Below are 18,596 nucleotides of genomic sequence, written 5' to 3' on the forward strand. Positions count from 1 at the left end.
AAATATGGGGAGGCATGGCAGGTTGATTATATCACCTTGCCACGATCTCGCAATGGCAAGCATTATGTGCTTACTATGGTGGAGGCAACCACTGGGTGGCTTGAAACATATGCAGTACCCCATGCTACTGCCCGAAACACCATACTGGGTCTCGAGAAACAAGTCCTGTGGCGACATGGCACCCCAGAAAGGATTGAGTCAGATAATGGGACTCATTTCAAAAATTCTCTTGTAAATACTTGGGCCAAAGATCATGGCATTGAGTGGATTTACCATATTCCCTATCATGCACCAGCCTCTGGTAAAATAGAACGATACAATGGATTGTTAAAAACGATGCTAAAAGCACTGGGTGGCGGAACATTTAAGCACTGGGAGAAGCATTTGGCAGAAGCCACCTGGTTGGTCAATACCAGAGGATCTATTAATCGTGATGGTCCTAACCAATCCAGTTCCCTACATACCGTAGAGGGAGATAAAGTCCCCGTTGTACATGTAAAGAACATGTTAGGAAAGGCAGTTTGGATTCTTCCAGCTTCTGGAAAGGGCAAACCTCTCCGTGGTACAGTTTTTGCCCAGGGACCAGGATGCACTTGGTGGGTAATGCAAAAGAATGGGGATGTCCAGTGTGTACCACAGGGAAACTTGATGCCGGGGGAGTGCAGTTACTAACTCTATGTATATATATATGTATATATATATATAGCCATGTGTGTGTAATGCATTGTAATCATTTTTGTTGTTGTTGTTGTTTGTTTGTATATATGTATATATATATATTAAGCATGATGTAACGATGTAGAATAAGGGGTGGAATGTCGTGGTTCTATGTTTCTTGTTTGTTTGTTTGTTTGTTTTTACTTTGGGTTTCAGTATTCTACATCAAAACATCATGTAGTGTACGGGGTATTAAAGTGTTAATGCCCAATCCCAGGTACCTATCCCTGTACATTACAGAAGTCACGGGATCTGGCCCTTCCGGGTGGGGGGGGGCACTCTCTTGCTGCCTTGCAGTGGGTGCTGGAGGGTGCTTTCCTAGCCGTTCCAAGCTTTTCAGGTTTGACTCGGTTCCGGGAACTCTCTCTCTCTCTCTCTCTCTCTCATCTTGTCTGATTTATTAATCTCAATTTCAATTAAATTGTATATATTGTGTTATCTTGTATTCCAATATTATAGTAAAATAAGTTTTCCTCCATAGATTGTTGCCGCTGCTCTTTTCCTCCCTTCCTTCCTTCCCATTTTTGTGGGACTGGGGTGGGGGGGGGGGAGGGCAGAGGCCTGTCGCCCCTGTCACGGACATAGATTGATCTGGTCAACTCCGTGACAGCAGATGACACCAAATTGGCTGGAAGCGTGGATCTGCCTGGGGGTAGCGACGCCCTACAGAGGGATCTGGACAGGCTGGAGAGCTGGGCTGGAGCCAATGGGATGAGTTTCAACAAGGCCAAATGCCGGGTCCTGCACTTCGGCCACAACAACCCCAGGCGACACTACAGGCTTGGGGCGGTGTGGCTGGAGGACTGCGTAGAGGAAATGGACCTGGGGGTATTGATTGATGCTCGGCTGAACATGAGCCGACAGTGTGCCCAGGTGGCCAAGAAGGCCAATGGCATCCTGGCTTGCATCAGAAACAGTGTTGCAAGCAGGAGCAGAGAGGTGATTGTTCCCCTATATTCAGCACTCGTCAGGCCGCACCTCGAGTGCTGTGTCCAGTTTTGGGCCCCTCACTGCAAGAAAGATATTGAGGCCCTAGAACGTGTTCAAAGAAGGGCAACGAAGCTGGTGAGGGGTCTGGAACACAGGCCATATGAGGAGAGGCTGAAGGAGCTGGGAATGTTCAGCCTGGAGAAGAGGAGGCTCAGGGGAGACCTTATTGCTCTCTATAACTTCCTGAAGGGAGGTTGTAGTGAGCTGGGGGTCGGCCTCTTCTCTCGTGTCATTAGTGATAGGACCAGGGGGAATGGTTTCAAGCTACGCCAGGGGAAATTCGGGCTGGACATGAGGAAGTATTACTTTTCAGAAAGGGTGGTCAGGCACTGGAATGGACTGCCCAGGGAGGTGGTGGAATCACCGACCCTGGGGGTGTTCAAGGAAAGACTGGATGTTGCGTTGAGGGACATGGTTTAGTAGGAGCTATTGGGAATAGGTGAACGGTTGGACTGGGTGATCTTTTAGGTCTTTTCCAACCTTAGTGATTCTATGATTCTATGATTCTATGATTCTATTCTATGTTCTTGACAGATTTCTTCATTCATATTCTCACTTCTATGCATAGACAGAAATGTACTACTCAGCTTCTAATGGTCCAAGAAACTGGATATAGCATGGCAGAAGGTGACATGAAGGTCTGTGAAAAAGCCAGTTGCATCTGGAAAGGTATGTTCCACTGTAGCAAATACCCCATGTACAATGAATGATAAGATAGAACAGGCTGTGTCTACACTGAGAAAATCACCAGTTCCCACAAATGTTACAGAATAGTGCAAGGTGGCTGAGATGTGTATACTGCTTGGATCCACTTGCCCTGCAGTTCCCATAGCCTCTGATGATATGTATCTCCACCTCTTCCATTGTGGTTAAATGCTTTATCTATCACCTGGCTTGCCTTTTGGCCCCATCAGACACATCGGTGGCCCTAAAAACAATTTCCCTTTGGCTTTCCAGTTTCAGATGTGTGAAATAATATAGGTTTTTGCTGCAGACTGGGCCCAGGGTATCTATTAAATGGTGTGTTGGGTACATGAGAGAGCAAGACATGCAAACCTGATGGGATCTTGCCACACCTGCCTGTAAGGAAAGGTAGCTGGTACAAACTATCCCTTGCTCTAGTCACGATTTCATCTAACTGTGAGCTGATTGATCTCCTCCAAAAATATGAGAATGAGTGAGCATATAGAGACTGTGAACGAGTGAACTATAAGCCAACTGGGATGCGAGGAGCTGATCTGTAAAATAACACAGATATTACAGTTTTTTTTTAATATGAGGTTGTTCATTAGGCATCAGGCCAATATTTTGTTATGTTCTGTCTTAGGTCATTTTTTTCTGTGGTCTGGCTGTTTCTGTATGTGCTGAATTCTTAACCAGTCAGGACCTGATTCATGCTCATGTAAGGACAGTGAGAAACAACCTCTATATGAGCCTGAAGTTCAGCTCCTGTGGAAGAAGTTGTGGAGTATGTGATAGACTGGTATATATTTGTTACTGTACAAATAAAGCTTAATTCAGAGCCTTCAGAAGCATCAGTATAGGGATTAGTCATAGTATTTTTTTCCTGATGGCAAATGAATACATGTACCAGGTATACCGGGTTTTATTCCACCCACCTACTTGTTGACTGAGTGGTCTTGTGTTACAATACTACTTACCACTTCTTGAGTCTTATTTTGAGAACTGACACAGGCACGTGAAAACCAAAATTCTTTCAAAAGCCAGTGATAATCTTCCAGTACCCAGGTAAAATAACACCAAATGAGATAATGAAGCTTAATTTCCACTGATAAAAAAATTCTATAAAGCACATTCATGTGTCCACAAAGTATGTGAATAGAGCTGCAAGTGTGATTTCTATGAATTTGAAGTGAATTATGCATGAGAAGAGAAAAATTAAGTAAGTTATACAGATAATTTCATCCTTTCTGAGTGCTTAACCCCAGCTATCAGTATTAGAGATTATTTTCACAGTATCTCAAAAGTGTTGTCGTTCTCCGGCTGTTGTAACTAAGTGCTTCAGTTTTCTTAAACCGTCGTACTTGGCTGGGTTTGGAAGTGGTTGACAATATCAAAAACAAGACAAAACAAAACAAAAATGTAGATGTTTAAAATACATATTTTTCTGTACACCCTAATCACAGTTCAGTGATATTAAACCTTTTTTAGGGTTAGAATGGATTGTTACATGTTGTATTGGGCAGGTAAGGTCTTACAACCAACCATTCCTGCAAGTCTTGATTTTTTAAATTCCACAAACTTTTAGAAGAAAATCGCTGTGGCCCTTCTCTTGCTCATCTTCTGCTTTTATTTCTGTAGAGGATTTGACTGATTTGCTCTGTATTATATGCACACCACTGATATTTCTGGTGCACTTGACCCCAAAGCACCTGGGGCAACACTGGGACAGTAGAGAGGCACCTCTCATAAGAAGACACTACCACTGTGGTAAAGCCCTCGGGCAGCACTTCTGGCTCATTCATGGAAGCTCCTTCCTATACGCAGGGGCACTACATCCCTGATGGATGTGCTGTAGATCTGAGCTGCATCCCAGTGAGATGCACCACATCACTGCTGGTCCCAGGTGCTCAGTGGGCAAGAGGCAGCATCTCAGAAGCTAAGCAGGGTCATACTTAGTACATTGATGGAAGACTGAAGGCCTTGGCCTTGCTTTTATTGGTTGGTCTTGATGGTCTTAGAGACCTTTTCCAATCTTGATGATTTTATTATTCTATGATTCTATGACAGGTACCACAGCTGAAAGGAGAAACAATTGTTTTTTGACAGAAATTCATTTTTGGCTGGGGGATAAGACTGAGATTGAAATAAGTATGAGATAAAGTTCTCCACAATTTGTAATTGATAAGACTTCTGTATAAGATTATAATGTGTGTGTTTATATTACAGAGTGCAAAAATTTTGTCAGTGTTGATTTTTACTAACAGAAAGTGGTTGTTGAATTGGATAATGTCTTCTGCCTGTGAAGTTTTGGCGTTCATTCTAGAACGTGCTCTTCTCTAGGGAATATTTCAAAAATGAAGTCAAAACATGAAGAGAAATATAGAAATATTAGTTTCCAGATCTCCACGCTGCATGTTACAGCTAGATAAAAATGTAGCTTTAAATGATTAATGGTGATAATGATCTTTTTTTTACTATGATGCTTAGCAGTTGTTGCAGAATCACGTAGACAATGACCACAAAGGCTGACTGTTCTGCTTGCTCATACTTGACACTTACTGCTTTGGTTTCTGAAGTTCATGTGGTCACAAGCTTAGAATGCTGTCATCAAAGTGGGTTTAAAAACCTTTTCCTGTGCTAGGTGTTGATAGAGGAGACTATTGAAGAGAAATTAACACCAGAAAGCAAAAAGGTTAATTGCTGCATGAGGGTTTTGAGGTGGGAGAGCCCATATGAACTGCTACTGGCAACTTCTCGCAAAAGCTAACCACACAAAGACGTGAAATGTATTTTGTAATGAACTGTGATGCAATTTAAACAAAATACAGCAAACTCTATTCTCCACTGTAGCTGAGTGCATCCATGGAGATTTGATAGAGCTATTAAAAGGACGATTTCACTTACTTTTCTGTGGGGTATTTTGGCCTAACCAGGAGGAGTTAGACCCATCTAGACATCTGTGGTTCACAGACAAAGACTAACATAGTGACTGTGAAAGGCTTTGGTGTTTTGCATGACTGAACTGTGTGTGATGAATCTTCAAATGCAGGATGCCAAGAAGAGATGCAGAATGAGTTCAGAGCTGTTACCATCATGAAGCCATCAGTGACATTGGAGCCAGAACTGAGGCTTCATATTACTGGTTTGCATGATGATTACTGTAAGTTATTTTCTTATGACTGAGGCTTCTGCAGAGATTGAGAACACTTGTATATACTTCAAGAAAGATGGCAAGGGTGTTTTCCCTTCAGATCAAATGGGAATTCTCCAATACTTATGCATGATGTCATTTTTTCTTAGACATTTGCAGCTTGAAAATGAAAACTGCCTGTCGCAGAATGCAGAGATCACTGATCAAACCCTAGAATCATTATCACCTAGGTCTCTTTTTTCAGCAATAGGTCTCAATTCACATTTAAAATCAGACCAGTGAACATACCTCCTTGCTAAGGACATTTCAGCTCTTAGCAGTCTGTCGACACAGCAACTTTATGTAACAGACTTTGAAATCTCTAGTTATGGGAGTAACCAGTGATTTGTTTATGGTTTAGATGATAGATATCTTCTGAACTAAATTCTCACCTACATTTTTCGTGGTAAAATTAAACATGCACAGAAAAATGCATGGTTTTCTGTTCTACATTGGCAAATATATTAAAGCACTTCTGAAACCATAACAATTCTATAGTTGAAAGTGTTAGAAATTGTTCCTGTGTTTCGATTGTTGTTTGTGTTTTGTTTCCTTTTACCTTTTTTTTTTTTCCCTAAGGTATTCTTGCAAGCATTCTTCAGATGTAAATCTATGAGCAAGCCAAAAGTTTGTTTGCATCCAGATTGAGTCTGGATTTCTATATGAGTGATTTTTCATGATTATGCACAAGGTGTATCCACAAAACAATAGCAATAGTAGAATTCTTTGGAAGTTATTTTTAGTGCATATTTCTGACTGTAGGAATCAGGACTCTAATCAAACAGCTGACTGAAAGATTAAGCTGTTTTTCAGAGTGATTTTAGTTACTGAAGCACAGCATCAGACCTTGGCCTATGCTAACTATTTTCTTCAGGGATCATTTAAAATGACTTTTCAGCTGTCATAAATGCAGCAGCTGATGATTCGCATTGACATCAGAGTGTGTACTGTTATTCTGTGTCAGAATTAGATGTTGCATAACAACTCTTTCTGGCCTGCACTTTCTACCTGACACAGCAGGCTGTTCTGAGGCTAACTGGTGTAATGATTTCCTTTGCCAGGGTCTGTAGTGCACCTAACATAAGTGGAAACAGTATTTCTTGCATTTGCTTACTGAGCAAACTTTGTGGGAGAGGTGCAGAATTTCCCTGATTCCTTTCTGCATTTTTCTTCTGTTACATGGAGAGTAAATGTTAGTACTAGCTCAAGGAAGAACTGTAGTATATAGACTTTCTCCTATGTCTTTATCAATAACATGAATTATTTTGGAACAAGAATGTTTTTGCAATTCTAGCTGGTACTGGAGAACACTTATTTCTGGTGGCAGAAATTTGAGTGATGCAGCCATCCAAAATGATGGATGATAGGTGTAAAAACATTTAGTGAGGAATCTGTAAGTCATATTCTTCTGTATAAATATACAGATTTGTGGTAGTTAACCTAATGAAGATCTTTTCTTGTTAGAAATACTCACCTTCATTTAGTTCTCATTTATGTCCTAGTTGAATATGAGCTGGTAATGGCTTCATTGAAGCAATGCCATGAGTTTTTCCTGTAGCTATTAAAAGAAAGCCTCTGCCCCAGCCATAACCCCTCCAACCCCAGCTTATTACCTCTAACCTTCTTGCAGTAATTTTTAGAAGCTTTTTTCTAGATCTAAACATACTGGACTGGAACCTTGAAAATCTCATTGCTGTTGCTCTGGGATCTGCTGCATATGTTTGGAATGGAAGAACTCTTCAAGGCATTGAAAGCATTGGTTTAAATTCCAGTTCCAAATACATTTCATCTCTAGCTTGGATAAAAGAGGGAACTTGCCTTGCTGTTGGCACTAGTGATGGAGAAGTGCAAGTACTTAATATTTTATTTTTTGTCTTTCTCAGTTTTTTAGCTGAAGTGTCCATTAGACAATCTTCTTTGCTTAATGAAACAAAACAAGAAAGTTGGCTAAAATACAGAAAAACTCTTCTGTAGATGGTGTATAACAATTACATCATCCCTCATGCTACAGCATAACTGCACAGAGGGACTCAGATTTTCTTTTCATCAGTAATTGGAACTCTGTAATTATTTTTCTCAGCAAAGGCCAGTCTTGTATCTCTCTTGCTAAGATCACTCTAGTAGAGACAGATGCTTTTAGAACTTCAGCAAAAATTGTACTCATAGATTCACATCCCTGAATTTCACTTCAGATTATACACATAAGACTCTGTCTGCTGTTGTAGAACAGTCCTGTTTTGAAAGGTCTTTGTTGGATGTTGGCTGTGATACTGAATAATGTGGGGATCTGTTCTGATTCAGCACGCCAGTGCTTTCATACACAGGCTTCCAAATACTGGCGTATAAATAGCTTTAAATTTAGAAATGCACATTCTCTTAAAATAAAATAAAGTGAAATATTGTGTGAAAAAAATAGTGTGAAATGAATGAGCTTGAAATTGTCTGTATGTCATATCAGAACTGAATAGTGTTTACCTGCAAACAAATGAAGAAAACAAAGACATTTCTCTCTTTCCCTCTCTGTCTCTTTTTCTGTTAAATTTGCATTTGTTCTGTGTGTTTGTTTTGTATTGGCAGCTGTGGGACATTGAAAGGAAAAGGAGGTTGAGAAATATGTTTGGCCACCTGTCTGTAGTTGGAGCTCTGAGCTGGAATCATTATATTCTGAGCAGGTGAGTGCTATAGTCTATTCACAGAAAGAATCCTGATGTTTTCATCTAGATAGGCATCCCAATTATTTGATTCGTTTTTGTTGATTTTGGTTGAAAATGCTTTATTCTTCACCAGCCACCACAGAAACAATATGTAAGTATTCTTTATGTCAGGAAAGCAACCAAATGGAATTTAACCTGCCTCTTTAGTCTCTGTTTTTACTGTTCTTAAGAAATCTGCCACCGCTTCTAGAATTTCTGTAAGATGTGGAGCACATGGTTGTGTTTTTTTTCGGAATATTTGAGCATTAATTGATATTATCTGCAGTGGGTCCAGATTTCAAAAAAGATACCTTACTCAGTGCAAGGAAGAGGACATGTAGCTTAGGCTGCCCTTCCACTGACTTTTCAGATGCATGGCAAAGCACGGTTGTTAGAGTTACACTCTTCTCTAGCTGTGTATCTGTGAGGAAAGGCCAGTTCAGTGCTAGCCAGAACCTGAACCCTATTTTGAGGAAGGATCAAAATTGTTGCCTTTTGCCCTGCCAAGTTGAATATTTTATATTTGGGCATCATTTCAATATGCAGACTCATGAGAAGGATAAAGCATCCAATTTTGTGTTTTATTCATTTTTTCTCTCAGTTTCCAGTTCAGATCTTTGTCTTAGGCTTGAAGAATGTGAGGGAAAACTTGATTATAAAGGATGTTTCTCCTATTTTAAAATAATGTGATAGTCTTCTGTTTTACTTAAACAGAAATTATACCCAGCATTCACTGATTATATTGTTAATCTCAAAATGAAAGTTGTTACCTCCTGATGAGATCACCAGAGGTAGTTTTGTTTCACAAGATGTTGTGGCTTTTGATTCTGTTGGATCTGCTAGGCAGAGTAAGATGCAACATTACCAACTGATCAACAGTTAATAAAATGCTTTGGCTTTTGCAGAATGTCTGTGAATTACATTACAAATACACATCTTCAGCGTCTGCTTGGCATAACCTTATCACAGTCAGTATTCGTTTCAGTTTGCATTTCAGCTTAGCCAAAGAAGTGAAAGCAATAAAAACTTACATTACAAATCTTTCTGAATAGAAATCGATTCTAAAATTCAACATGAAACTGTGAACTACACTTCTTGTTGATAGATTAAGTTCAGATGACATTTATTTCTCTTTCTAGGTTTGATATTAGCCAATTAATTACTACACAGTTAAACTACCTGTATAATCAGAAAAAAATAGAGTTAATATCCATTGCTACTAAAATAAAATCAGCATTTTTACAGGAAACTTCACTATAAGTTGGTACTTTGATACTTTGGAATAGCATACTAATTCCTGTAGTTAAAAATAGACTGATGACAAAACCTCAAGGATATCCAAATACATTTCAGTACAGCAGATTAATTTGTCCTAATTAATTGGTTCTATTTGTATTTAGCAAAATAGATGCAATATTTTGTGTCAAAAGAAAATAATATTGACTTCACAGAATCACAGAATTGTAGGGGTTGGAAGGGACCTCCAGAGATCATCGAGTCCAACCCCCCTGCCAAAGCAGGTTCCCTACAGCAGGTCGCACAGGTAGGCATCCAGGCAGGTCTTGAACATCTCCAGAGAAGGAGACTCCACCACCTCCCTGGGCAGCCTGTTCCAGTGCTCCGTCACCTCACTGTAAAGAAGTTCTTGCGCACATTTGTGCAGAACTTCCTATGCTGCAGTTTCTGTCCGTTTCCCCTTGTCCTGTCTCCAGAACAGAAAACAGTCCGACCTCGCCATTCTGCCCCCCACACCTCAGATATTTATAGACCTGGATCAGTCCCCTCTCAGTCTTCTCTTCTCAAGGCTGAACAGACCCAGTTCACTCAGCCTTTCCTCATAGGAGAGATGCTCCAGGCCCTTCACCATCTTTGTGGCCCTCCGCTGGACTCTTTCCAAGAGATCCCTGTCTTTTTTGTACTGGGGAGCCCAGAACTGGACGCAGTACTCCAGATGAGGCCTTACCAGGGCAGAGTAGAGGGGGAGGATCACCTCCCTCAACCTGCTGGCCATACTCTTCTTAATTTAGCAAAAAAACCCATTGCTTTTCAAAGAATATTCTCTGGAGCCAAGGTCTTTCGCACTTATTCGGTCATTGAAAATCTCTTCATGTGTAACACTGGCAATTCAGTCCATTTCTGTTGGTTAGATTTTCTGCTTATTATTTTGGAGGAGGTCTGCATCGTTTTTCAGAAAGCAAAGCCTCTGCATATAATGACATAATGACGTGTATCTTCCTAGTTATTTTCCATAAAGACATGCTTAATATTCACTGGTGAAGTGCTTGGTTGGAATTTTACTAATTTTTTGTGGCCTTCAAGAGTTTGAGAAGTCCATAATTCAAGCACATTGAATGACATTTCTTGCAATCAGTCACTTAATGTATGTGTTTATAGATTTTCCAAATTAGTCAACTTGTATCTGAAGATTCTTTAAGAGTCTGTGTGTCTCCAATCAACATAGCCTTAAATAAATCTGTTGCAGAATGTGAGATACTTGTTTCTCAGTTATTCAGATACCATAATACAAGCTGGGGGATGTGAAGATGAAGCACAGCCCTGCCAAAAAGGGCTTAGGAGTACTAGTGGATGGCAAGCTGGAGATGAGCCAGCAATGTGCCCTTGCAGCTCAGAAAGCCAACCTTATTCTGGGCTGCATTGATAGAAGGGTGGCCAGCAGGGCAAGGGGGGTGAACTTTGCCATCTGCTCTGCAGGAGAGAGACCACATGTGGAGTACTGCATCCAGATGCAGATGATGACACATCTCCCCTGTGAGTACAGGCTGAGATATCTGGGGTTGTTTAACCTGGAGAAGAGAAACCCTGAGGAGACCTGATTGATAGTGCCTTTCAGTATCTAAACGAAGTTGTAAGAAAGACACTTCAAAATTATCTGTTTTTAATGGACAAGAGAAAATGGTATCAAACTGAAAAAGGGAAGATTTAGATTGGATATAAGAGAGATTATTAAATTTTTTACAATAAAGATGGTGAGGCACTGGAACAGTGTTCAAAGAGATGGTGGATGCCTCATCCTTGGAGACATTCAAGGTCAGTCTGGACCAGTCTCTGAGCAACCTCATCTAGTTGTAGGTATCCCTGTTCACTGCAGGGGAGATGGACTAGATGACCTTTAAAGATCCCTTCCAACTCTAAGGATTCTATGATTTTATGATTCTGTGAAAATATGTATAGAGGTTGACTATCTCAGTGCCATAAGAATAGATGGAACAGTCGATTTCCAGTGCGTGTCATGGTGTCCAGGAGATCAGGCACAGCTAGCACAGGTTTATGAAAGGCATGCCATGCTTGACCAACCTCATCTCCTTCTACGACTGGGTGACCAGACTGGTAGACGAGGGGCAGACTGTTGTCTACCTAGACTTCAGCACAGCCTTTGACATGGTCTCTCACAGGATTCTCCTGGGGAAACTGGCTGCCCGTGGCCTGCACAGGTATAGCCTTCTTTGGGTGAGAAAGTGGCCAGAGGGCCATGCCCAGAGGGTAGTTAGTGGTGAATGGAGTGTAGTCCAGCTGGCGACCTGTTACAAGTGGTGTCCCCCAAGGGTCGGTACTGGGGCCCATCTTGTTTAATATCTTTATTGATGACCTAGAAGAGGAGATTGAGTGTACCCTCAGTAAGTTTGCAGATGACACCAAGCTGGGAGGTGGTGTGGATCTGCGTGAGAGTAGGGAGGCCCTTCAGAGGGATCTGGATAAGCTGGATCGCTGGGCTGAGGTGAATGGGATGAGGTTCAACAAGGCACTTTGGGCCACAACAACCCCATGCAGCAGTATAGGCTTGGGGATGAGTGGCTGGATGAGTGTGAAGAGGAAAGGGACCTGGGGGTGTTGGTTGATGCTCGGCTGAACATGAGCCGACAGTGTGCCCAGGTGGCCAAGAAGGTCAGCGGCATCCTGGCCTGCATTAGAAATGATGTGGCCAGCAGGAGCAGGGAGGTGATCATCCCCTGTATTCAGCACTGGTGAGGCCGCACTTCGAGTACTGTGTTCAGTTTTGGGCCCCTCACTGCATGAAACACATTGAGTCCCTGGAGCATGTGCAGAGAAGGGCAACAAAAGTGGTGAGGGGTCTGGAGCGCAAGTCTTATGAGGAGGCTCAGAGGTGACCTTATTGCTCTCTACTTCCTGAAGGGAGGTTGTGATGAGGAGGGTTTTGGCCTCTTCTCCCAGACAACAAGCAGGACCCAAGGAAATGGCCGCAAGTTGTACCAGAGGAGGTTTAGATTAGACATAAGGAAGAACTTTTTCTCTCAGAGGGTGGTCAGGCACTGGAATGGCTGCCCAGGGAGGTGTTGGAGTCGCCATCCCTGGCCGTGTTCAAGAGGCGTCTGGATGAGGAGCTGTGAGATATGATTTAGTGGCTTGTGATAGCAATGGTGATGGGAGGATGGTTGGACTAAGTGATCGTTCAGGTTGTTTCCATCCTTGTAATTCTATGATTCTGTGGTTCTAAGATTCTATGAAAACCAGGGAAAAGAAAATATGCTGTAATCTATTTTCAGTATATTCAACTCAGTTATACTATTGCTGAGTAACGCCTATGTCAGAACAGTAATAGAGGCCATGCTTCCAAAATGGGCCCTTCTTAGTAAACTGACGTAACTGGCCAAGGTAACTAAGGGAGAGCAGAGTCTGAGGGAGTGGTCCCTCAGGACAGGTAAAACTATGCATGCATTTCCTAACAGTGGTACAACAGTGTCAAAATGAAAGGGTAAATAAGCTGTGAGAAGTAGAGTTGATTAGTGCAGATTTTCTTTCAATGTGGAAGTGGGAGGGAGAAAGAGAAGGTGAGGGAGAGAATTTAAGAGCAGAGTGCTAATGACTACTACTGGTAAACCCTTAACGAGGCCAATAAAGTTTTACCCTTTCTCTTTGTTGGAGTAATATCTGGCCTTGGTAAAATTCATTTTGCAAAACTTTTCTTGAAGTACAGGTTAGAGTCTACATTAACTGGTTAACTGCTAAACAAGGTACAGATTGGTGGTGTACTGTATGTCTTACTGTAGTATGTCTTCAGGAAAATGAAAACTGTGATGGAGAGCAGGTAATTTGCCTGGCTTGTACTGAGCAGCTGCTTTGCTACTTTCTATTTTCAGTCACCCCTCTATTGTTGCTCTGCAGGCGTGCTTCACTCCGATGTGGTTTGCTGCTGAAACTACTGAAGCAACTTCAGGATGACAGTGTAGCATCTTGTCTTTAATATTGAACACATGCTGTCTTTTCTCAATTACAGTGGTTCAAGACTGGGATCTATTCATCACCATGATGTTCGAGTGGCTCAGCATCACGTTGGTACTCTTTGCCAAAACAAACAAAGCATTTGCAGCCTCAAATGGTCATTAACCAATCAGTTGCTCGCAAGTGGGTCTAGTGATGGTACACTGAATATCTGGCACAGTGATCCTGGTGTGAAAGTGCAGACACAGCCACTGAAAACCATTCCTCATTCTTCAGCAGTTAAGGTATATGGAGGAGGAAGAAAAATTCTGTATTTATTCTCATGAAGTTATGTTGTTGATGCAAACTGTTGTGGAATTTTTCAGATTGTCTCAGTTTATTTAGATTTCTATTAGCTTCTTCTCTCCTGATTGTTATGCAGATAATTTTAATACCAGTTCTCTTGATGCAGATAAATACAGTAATGCTTTGATTGATCATGAAATTCTACTGGATTAGTAGGCCTTTGCAAATATTATATCAATCAAAAAATCTACAACCTCCTCCTCCTCTCTTTCTCAATCCGGCAAAGTAAAATTCTGTGACACAATGCTTAAAAATTGTCAGACAGGATCTTTCTGATGTCGGAATTCTGGAAAGTTGTCTCTGGAATTCCCTCTGCTGAAATGATTTTAAATGTGAAGTTTCTTCTGCTCTCCTGCCCGTTTCAGGTTATGATTGCTGATAGCAAAGGATCTGAAGAGAGAAACTGGAAATGAAACAACTTTGATTCTTTATTAAGTCCTAGTCTGGGAAGGAGAGGTCAGATATCAGCAAGAATGAGGAATCCAGCATTTATAAGCTGCTTATCCTCCCAGAAAGGTTTGAGACTAGCCTGAAGCATTGATGATAAAGGATCAGAGAAGATTATTGAAACGGGTGCAAATGAGTTCTCTGTAACTTTTCTTCAGATAGAGTCAGGGCCCTGGGCATATTGAAGAAATAACTCAAAGAACCTATCTTTATTTAAAGTCCCATAGATGGCATTGCTTAAGCTTCTACAACGGCTTGAGTTAGACAGAAGTCAAACTGCATTGTGTTGGATTCTTCTAGTACTGAGGTGTGAATCTGAACTGTGAAGAGCGAGCAGAGAAGCTGGAATGTTATGAGCTTAAGTAAGGCAGTGTAGGTAGGCTAATGTAAAGAAGTGACAAAGAGAGCAGTAATTGGAGTTTTGAGATCCTATGCATCTGTATAGCAGGAAGAGCATGATGTAGTAAGGAATAAAAAGCAAAAGATATATTCTGGGTGCTTGTTGCAGATCATTTTTCCAACTGGGCTTTTAAATAAAATCTATTCTGTTTTCCAGCTAACCTCCCAGTCTGTTCTGGTGTCTGATTTCTTTTTTTTTTTTTCTTTTTTTTTTTTTTTTAAGGCTATGAACTGGTGTCCTTGGCAGTCCAATGTCCTTGCTACAGGGGGTGGAATGAAAGATGGAATTTTGCGTGTCTGGGACATAAACAGTGAGAAACTCCTCCAGAGTGCAGCTACAGATTCTCAGGTGAAGGTGAAATATCTGCATACTCTGGCTCTGCTCTGTATAGCTGTATATCACAGCTGTATAGCTGTGCTTCTTTGGCAAACTCCCACTGACTTTGAGGGTGGTTCTGCGGGCAAGAGAGCAGCAGGATTTTCTGTGTGTCTGCAGTTTGCTACATTTGGCCCTGAAGTGTGGGGCTGGAATCAGAAGTAGTTTGTTTTTCATTTACAATTTCTCTTCACACAGAAAGGCTTGAAAAGAAGGTAGTCTCACAGCCAGACACTTTTCATCATCTTTTTATTTGTGGTGATAGTGGGTTTGGCCAGAATTCTCATGAAGAGAGAGCGCTAATGGGGAAGATGGCTACCCAGATTGCTGGGTTGGGGAGAGGTCTAAGAGTCAGAGGGCAAGCATCAGTCTCTTGGGTTAGAATACTAGGAGACGGAGAAACAAATTCTCAGCTGGAATAAAGCAGTATAGCTGATGATTTTCCTGGAGCTGTGACAACTTGGAGATATGCTTAGAGGACCTTGGTTTCATACTGATAGGCTATTAATGCATTTAGTCTATAGAGCAGCTGTACCTTGAAGTGTTGCAAGAAATGAAATCATCCTTCTAAATAAGTAAATATTCTGCTGAGGCTATTTCTCAGTAACTTCTTCAAATGCTTTAGGTAACATTTCACATCTCCTGAATGATCTATGTTGACTCATTCTGAAAACTAAAAGAATTTTAAATTGCAATAGATTTGTTCATTGCTCTGGTTACCCAAAACCAGTGAACTGATGACTGGACAAGGCCTTCCTGGAAATCAGATGAAAATATGGAAGCATCCAGCACTTATCAATTCATCAGAACTCTATGGCAAGTATTTCAGTTCACTGTTTTAGATATTTCAATTACCCATTTTTCTCTCTGAGAAAAGTTTTTTTTTTTTTTTTTTTTTTTGTAAATATGTACATTATACATTTAAGTAAAATAAAGCTTAAAGAGCACTCACCTACACTTCTTTATCTACGTGCAGGTATTCATTCATTAAGTCTTGATGCATGAGATCGTAAAGATTGACTTAGTAAGATAATGATGTAAATTTTTTCTGTAAAATTCTGTACAGTTTTAGTGATGATCTCCTATCATTTCTAAAGCTGTCCTACTCGCAGACTGTGGATTTAGACTTCTCCCTAAGGATTACTAAACCTGGACTGAGTGTGCTGGTGTCAGCTTGCTTCAAATACATTGTAGGCTGGTGGCCTTTTAAATGACACAAACTAGATATGATTCTTCAGTTTTGCAACTCATTGAGCCAAGATATTGTACTAGCTTCCAAATTAAGTTTGAATGTGATAAATCTCCGTGTGTTATCAAGAGCTGTCTGAGTGTTAATGAATGCTTTTGACTGTGAAGCAGTGCAGTGCCTTGTGTTGTCCTTGTACCATGCTGATAGCTAGGGGAAGTGTAGTCTCCTTACAGTTCTGTTTCACTCCATAAAGCTGTAGTGTTCCGGCTGTTGTTTGCTATTAAGCCTTCTTGTTGCTTGTGTTTGCTGTCATTTTGATGCATTGATTTTCACTTGTTTCAGTGTTAAATTAACCAGTAAACAAATAAATGTAACTGAATTTTGTTGTTGAATCCTTTATGTAATGCTGAATATCTTGAAAACACTCAGTAAGAATGAAGTTCATCAGGCATTGTTAAGTACTTCAGTAATTGAGATTGCCTATTACTGAGCATAATTACAACAGAATTCTGACTGATACTAATCCTTTTACACCAGAGTCCATTTTTGGTTCACGTCTAATAGAACTATAGAACAGTTTACTAGAAGATTCATTTTGGGTGTAAATGTAATCCCCTTAGAACTTAAAAAAGTTTTTATCAAAGAAAATACATAATAAAACAAAATATGCAATTTCTTTGAAAAAATACCCTGGTGTGATCTTCAAACAATGATGTAAAACTCCACCCTTCTCCACTCGGAAAGTATGGAAATTTATAATTTTGACTTTTCTGATTTCTTCTGATCCCCCAACTCTTCAAATGAAACTAGTAATAAGTTTTTCAATCAGTGTTGTGGTCCAAAGACCACATCTACAATTCCTTCTTCAGAGCTGTTAGAGACACTGAATGGAACAAGAGTGTAAGAAATTTGCTGTCTTTGTAAATTCATGGTTTTTGATACTGACAAAGATCATGTAGTCTTTAATAGGTTGAGAAGGATCAAAGCCTCAAAATAATACCTGCTGAAATAATTAAATAATGGTATCAAAATTCTAGTCACAAAGTTTAGGTGGGGGATATTTTTTAGCATCAGGACACCAGAATCTTGCTTTTGGTCTGCAGTTTTATGCATCTTCATGGAGTACTACTGTATAAATCCTACAGTTTCAGAAGGCCTTACAGTTCTCCACATGCTTATCTTCTTAATGCTGTTTTGAGCTAGAAAGAGAAATGCCACCTCCGTTGTGTTGATGGATAATTCAGGTGCAGAGGCTGAGAACACAGATCACCTATATTCATTCAAAATGATCACCCAAGATTTTCTTCATAACTTTTCACTTCTTTTCAGGATGAGACTAGTCTGTTTTTAGACGAGGAGCGCTACATCTCAAAATCCTCGTTTTTTTTCTCTTAGGTGTCTGTGTCAGCTTTATGATTGTCAGTGACTCACCCCCAAATAAGCTAATGACCAGCAAATTGCAGTAAAAACGCGTCTAGTTACCTGTGCCCCCATGTGCCTAAAATCCCCATGGATTTTCTTAAGAGTAACATTGTGCAGGACCACATGGTAGATCTGTGTAAAAGTTGTGGAGCAAATCTCGTCTCAGTTTAGTATCAAACAATTTCTTTAGTTCCGTCAGTTGATTCTACTGTGAGAGACACTTATATAACTGAGTTAATGAGTTGTGTACATTATTTATGCTGTTAGACTAGGGTAGCTTCTGGCCTTCAGTTACAGCTGCCAAAATTTTCTCAAACTGCAGACAAAACCAAATGTAAAATGCCAATAAATTGTTCATTGGGATCACTGTTAAAAGATCTTCCCAACAGTAATAATGCAGCAGCTGGAACCACTGTCTTGTAATTGTTGGATCAGCTACTAAGTGTCGCGAGGCATAAGCAGCCAGATGGGAAAGCTCAGCAGTCAGACTCATTACCAAACACAGACTTAATTATAAATGCAGAGAAGAAACAAAAGTGCAGGTTTCATGTTCTCCTTTGACAGAAATATCTTTTCAGTGTGGCTCAGTCCTGGAAGTTAAAGCCTGGTCCCTAAAGGAAGATACTGCCTTCAGCTCTTAATGTGAAAATACTCTATACAAAAGGCTATCTTTGCACATCTTGCAGGGTATCAACCCGGTGCAGTAAAGGCAGAACACCTAAAGGTAGAAAAAGCGATCGACAATCTCTGTGTAAAATCGTGATGTATCTTGGCATTTTTTTTGACATATTTTATTTTCCAGGTCATAAAAGGAGAGTCCTGCATATAGCCTTAAGCCCAGATCAGAGGAGGCTCCTTTCGGTCGCTGCTGATGGGATAGCTTGTCTGTGGAAATGCCATGAGTATGAAGAGAACAATGAAAAAAAAGAAAGTTTTTTTTTCTAA

The 18,596-nt window shown here is 40.6% G+C and overlaps 1 protein-coding gene across 1 annotated transcript in view; it reads left to right on the forward strand.

The window, feature by feature from the left end:
• The window catches only part of CDC20B (cell division cycle 20B), a gene marked incomplete at both ends in the record, with an annotated part of 30,229 nt that extends 11,633 nt beyond the window's left edge, over nt 1–18,596 (forward strand). Inside the window, 7 exons of the mRNA XM_079548291.1 lie at nt 5,441–5,551; nt 7,236–7,432; nt 8,159–8,253; nt 13,529–13,757; nt 14,888–15,013; nt 15,739–15,856; nt 18,454–18,596. Coding sequence (XP_079404417.1) covers nt 5,441–5,551; nt 7,236–7,432; nt 8,159–8,253; nt 13,529–13,757; nt 14,888–15,013; nt 15,739–15,856; nt 18,454–18,596 — 1,019 coding nt within the window. The remainder of the gene's footprint in view (nt 1–5,440; nt 5,552–7,235; nt 7,433–8,158; nt 8,254–13,528; nt 13,758–14,887; nt 15,014–15,738; nt 15,857–18,453) is intronic.

Source organism: Tetrao urogallus (genome assembly GCF_951394365.1).
Source record: "Tetrao urogallus genome assembly, chromosome: Z".
NCBI lineage: Eukaryota > Metazoa > Chordata > Aves > Galliformes > Phasianidae > Tetrao > Tetrao urogallus.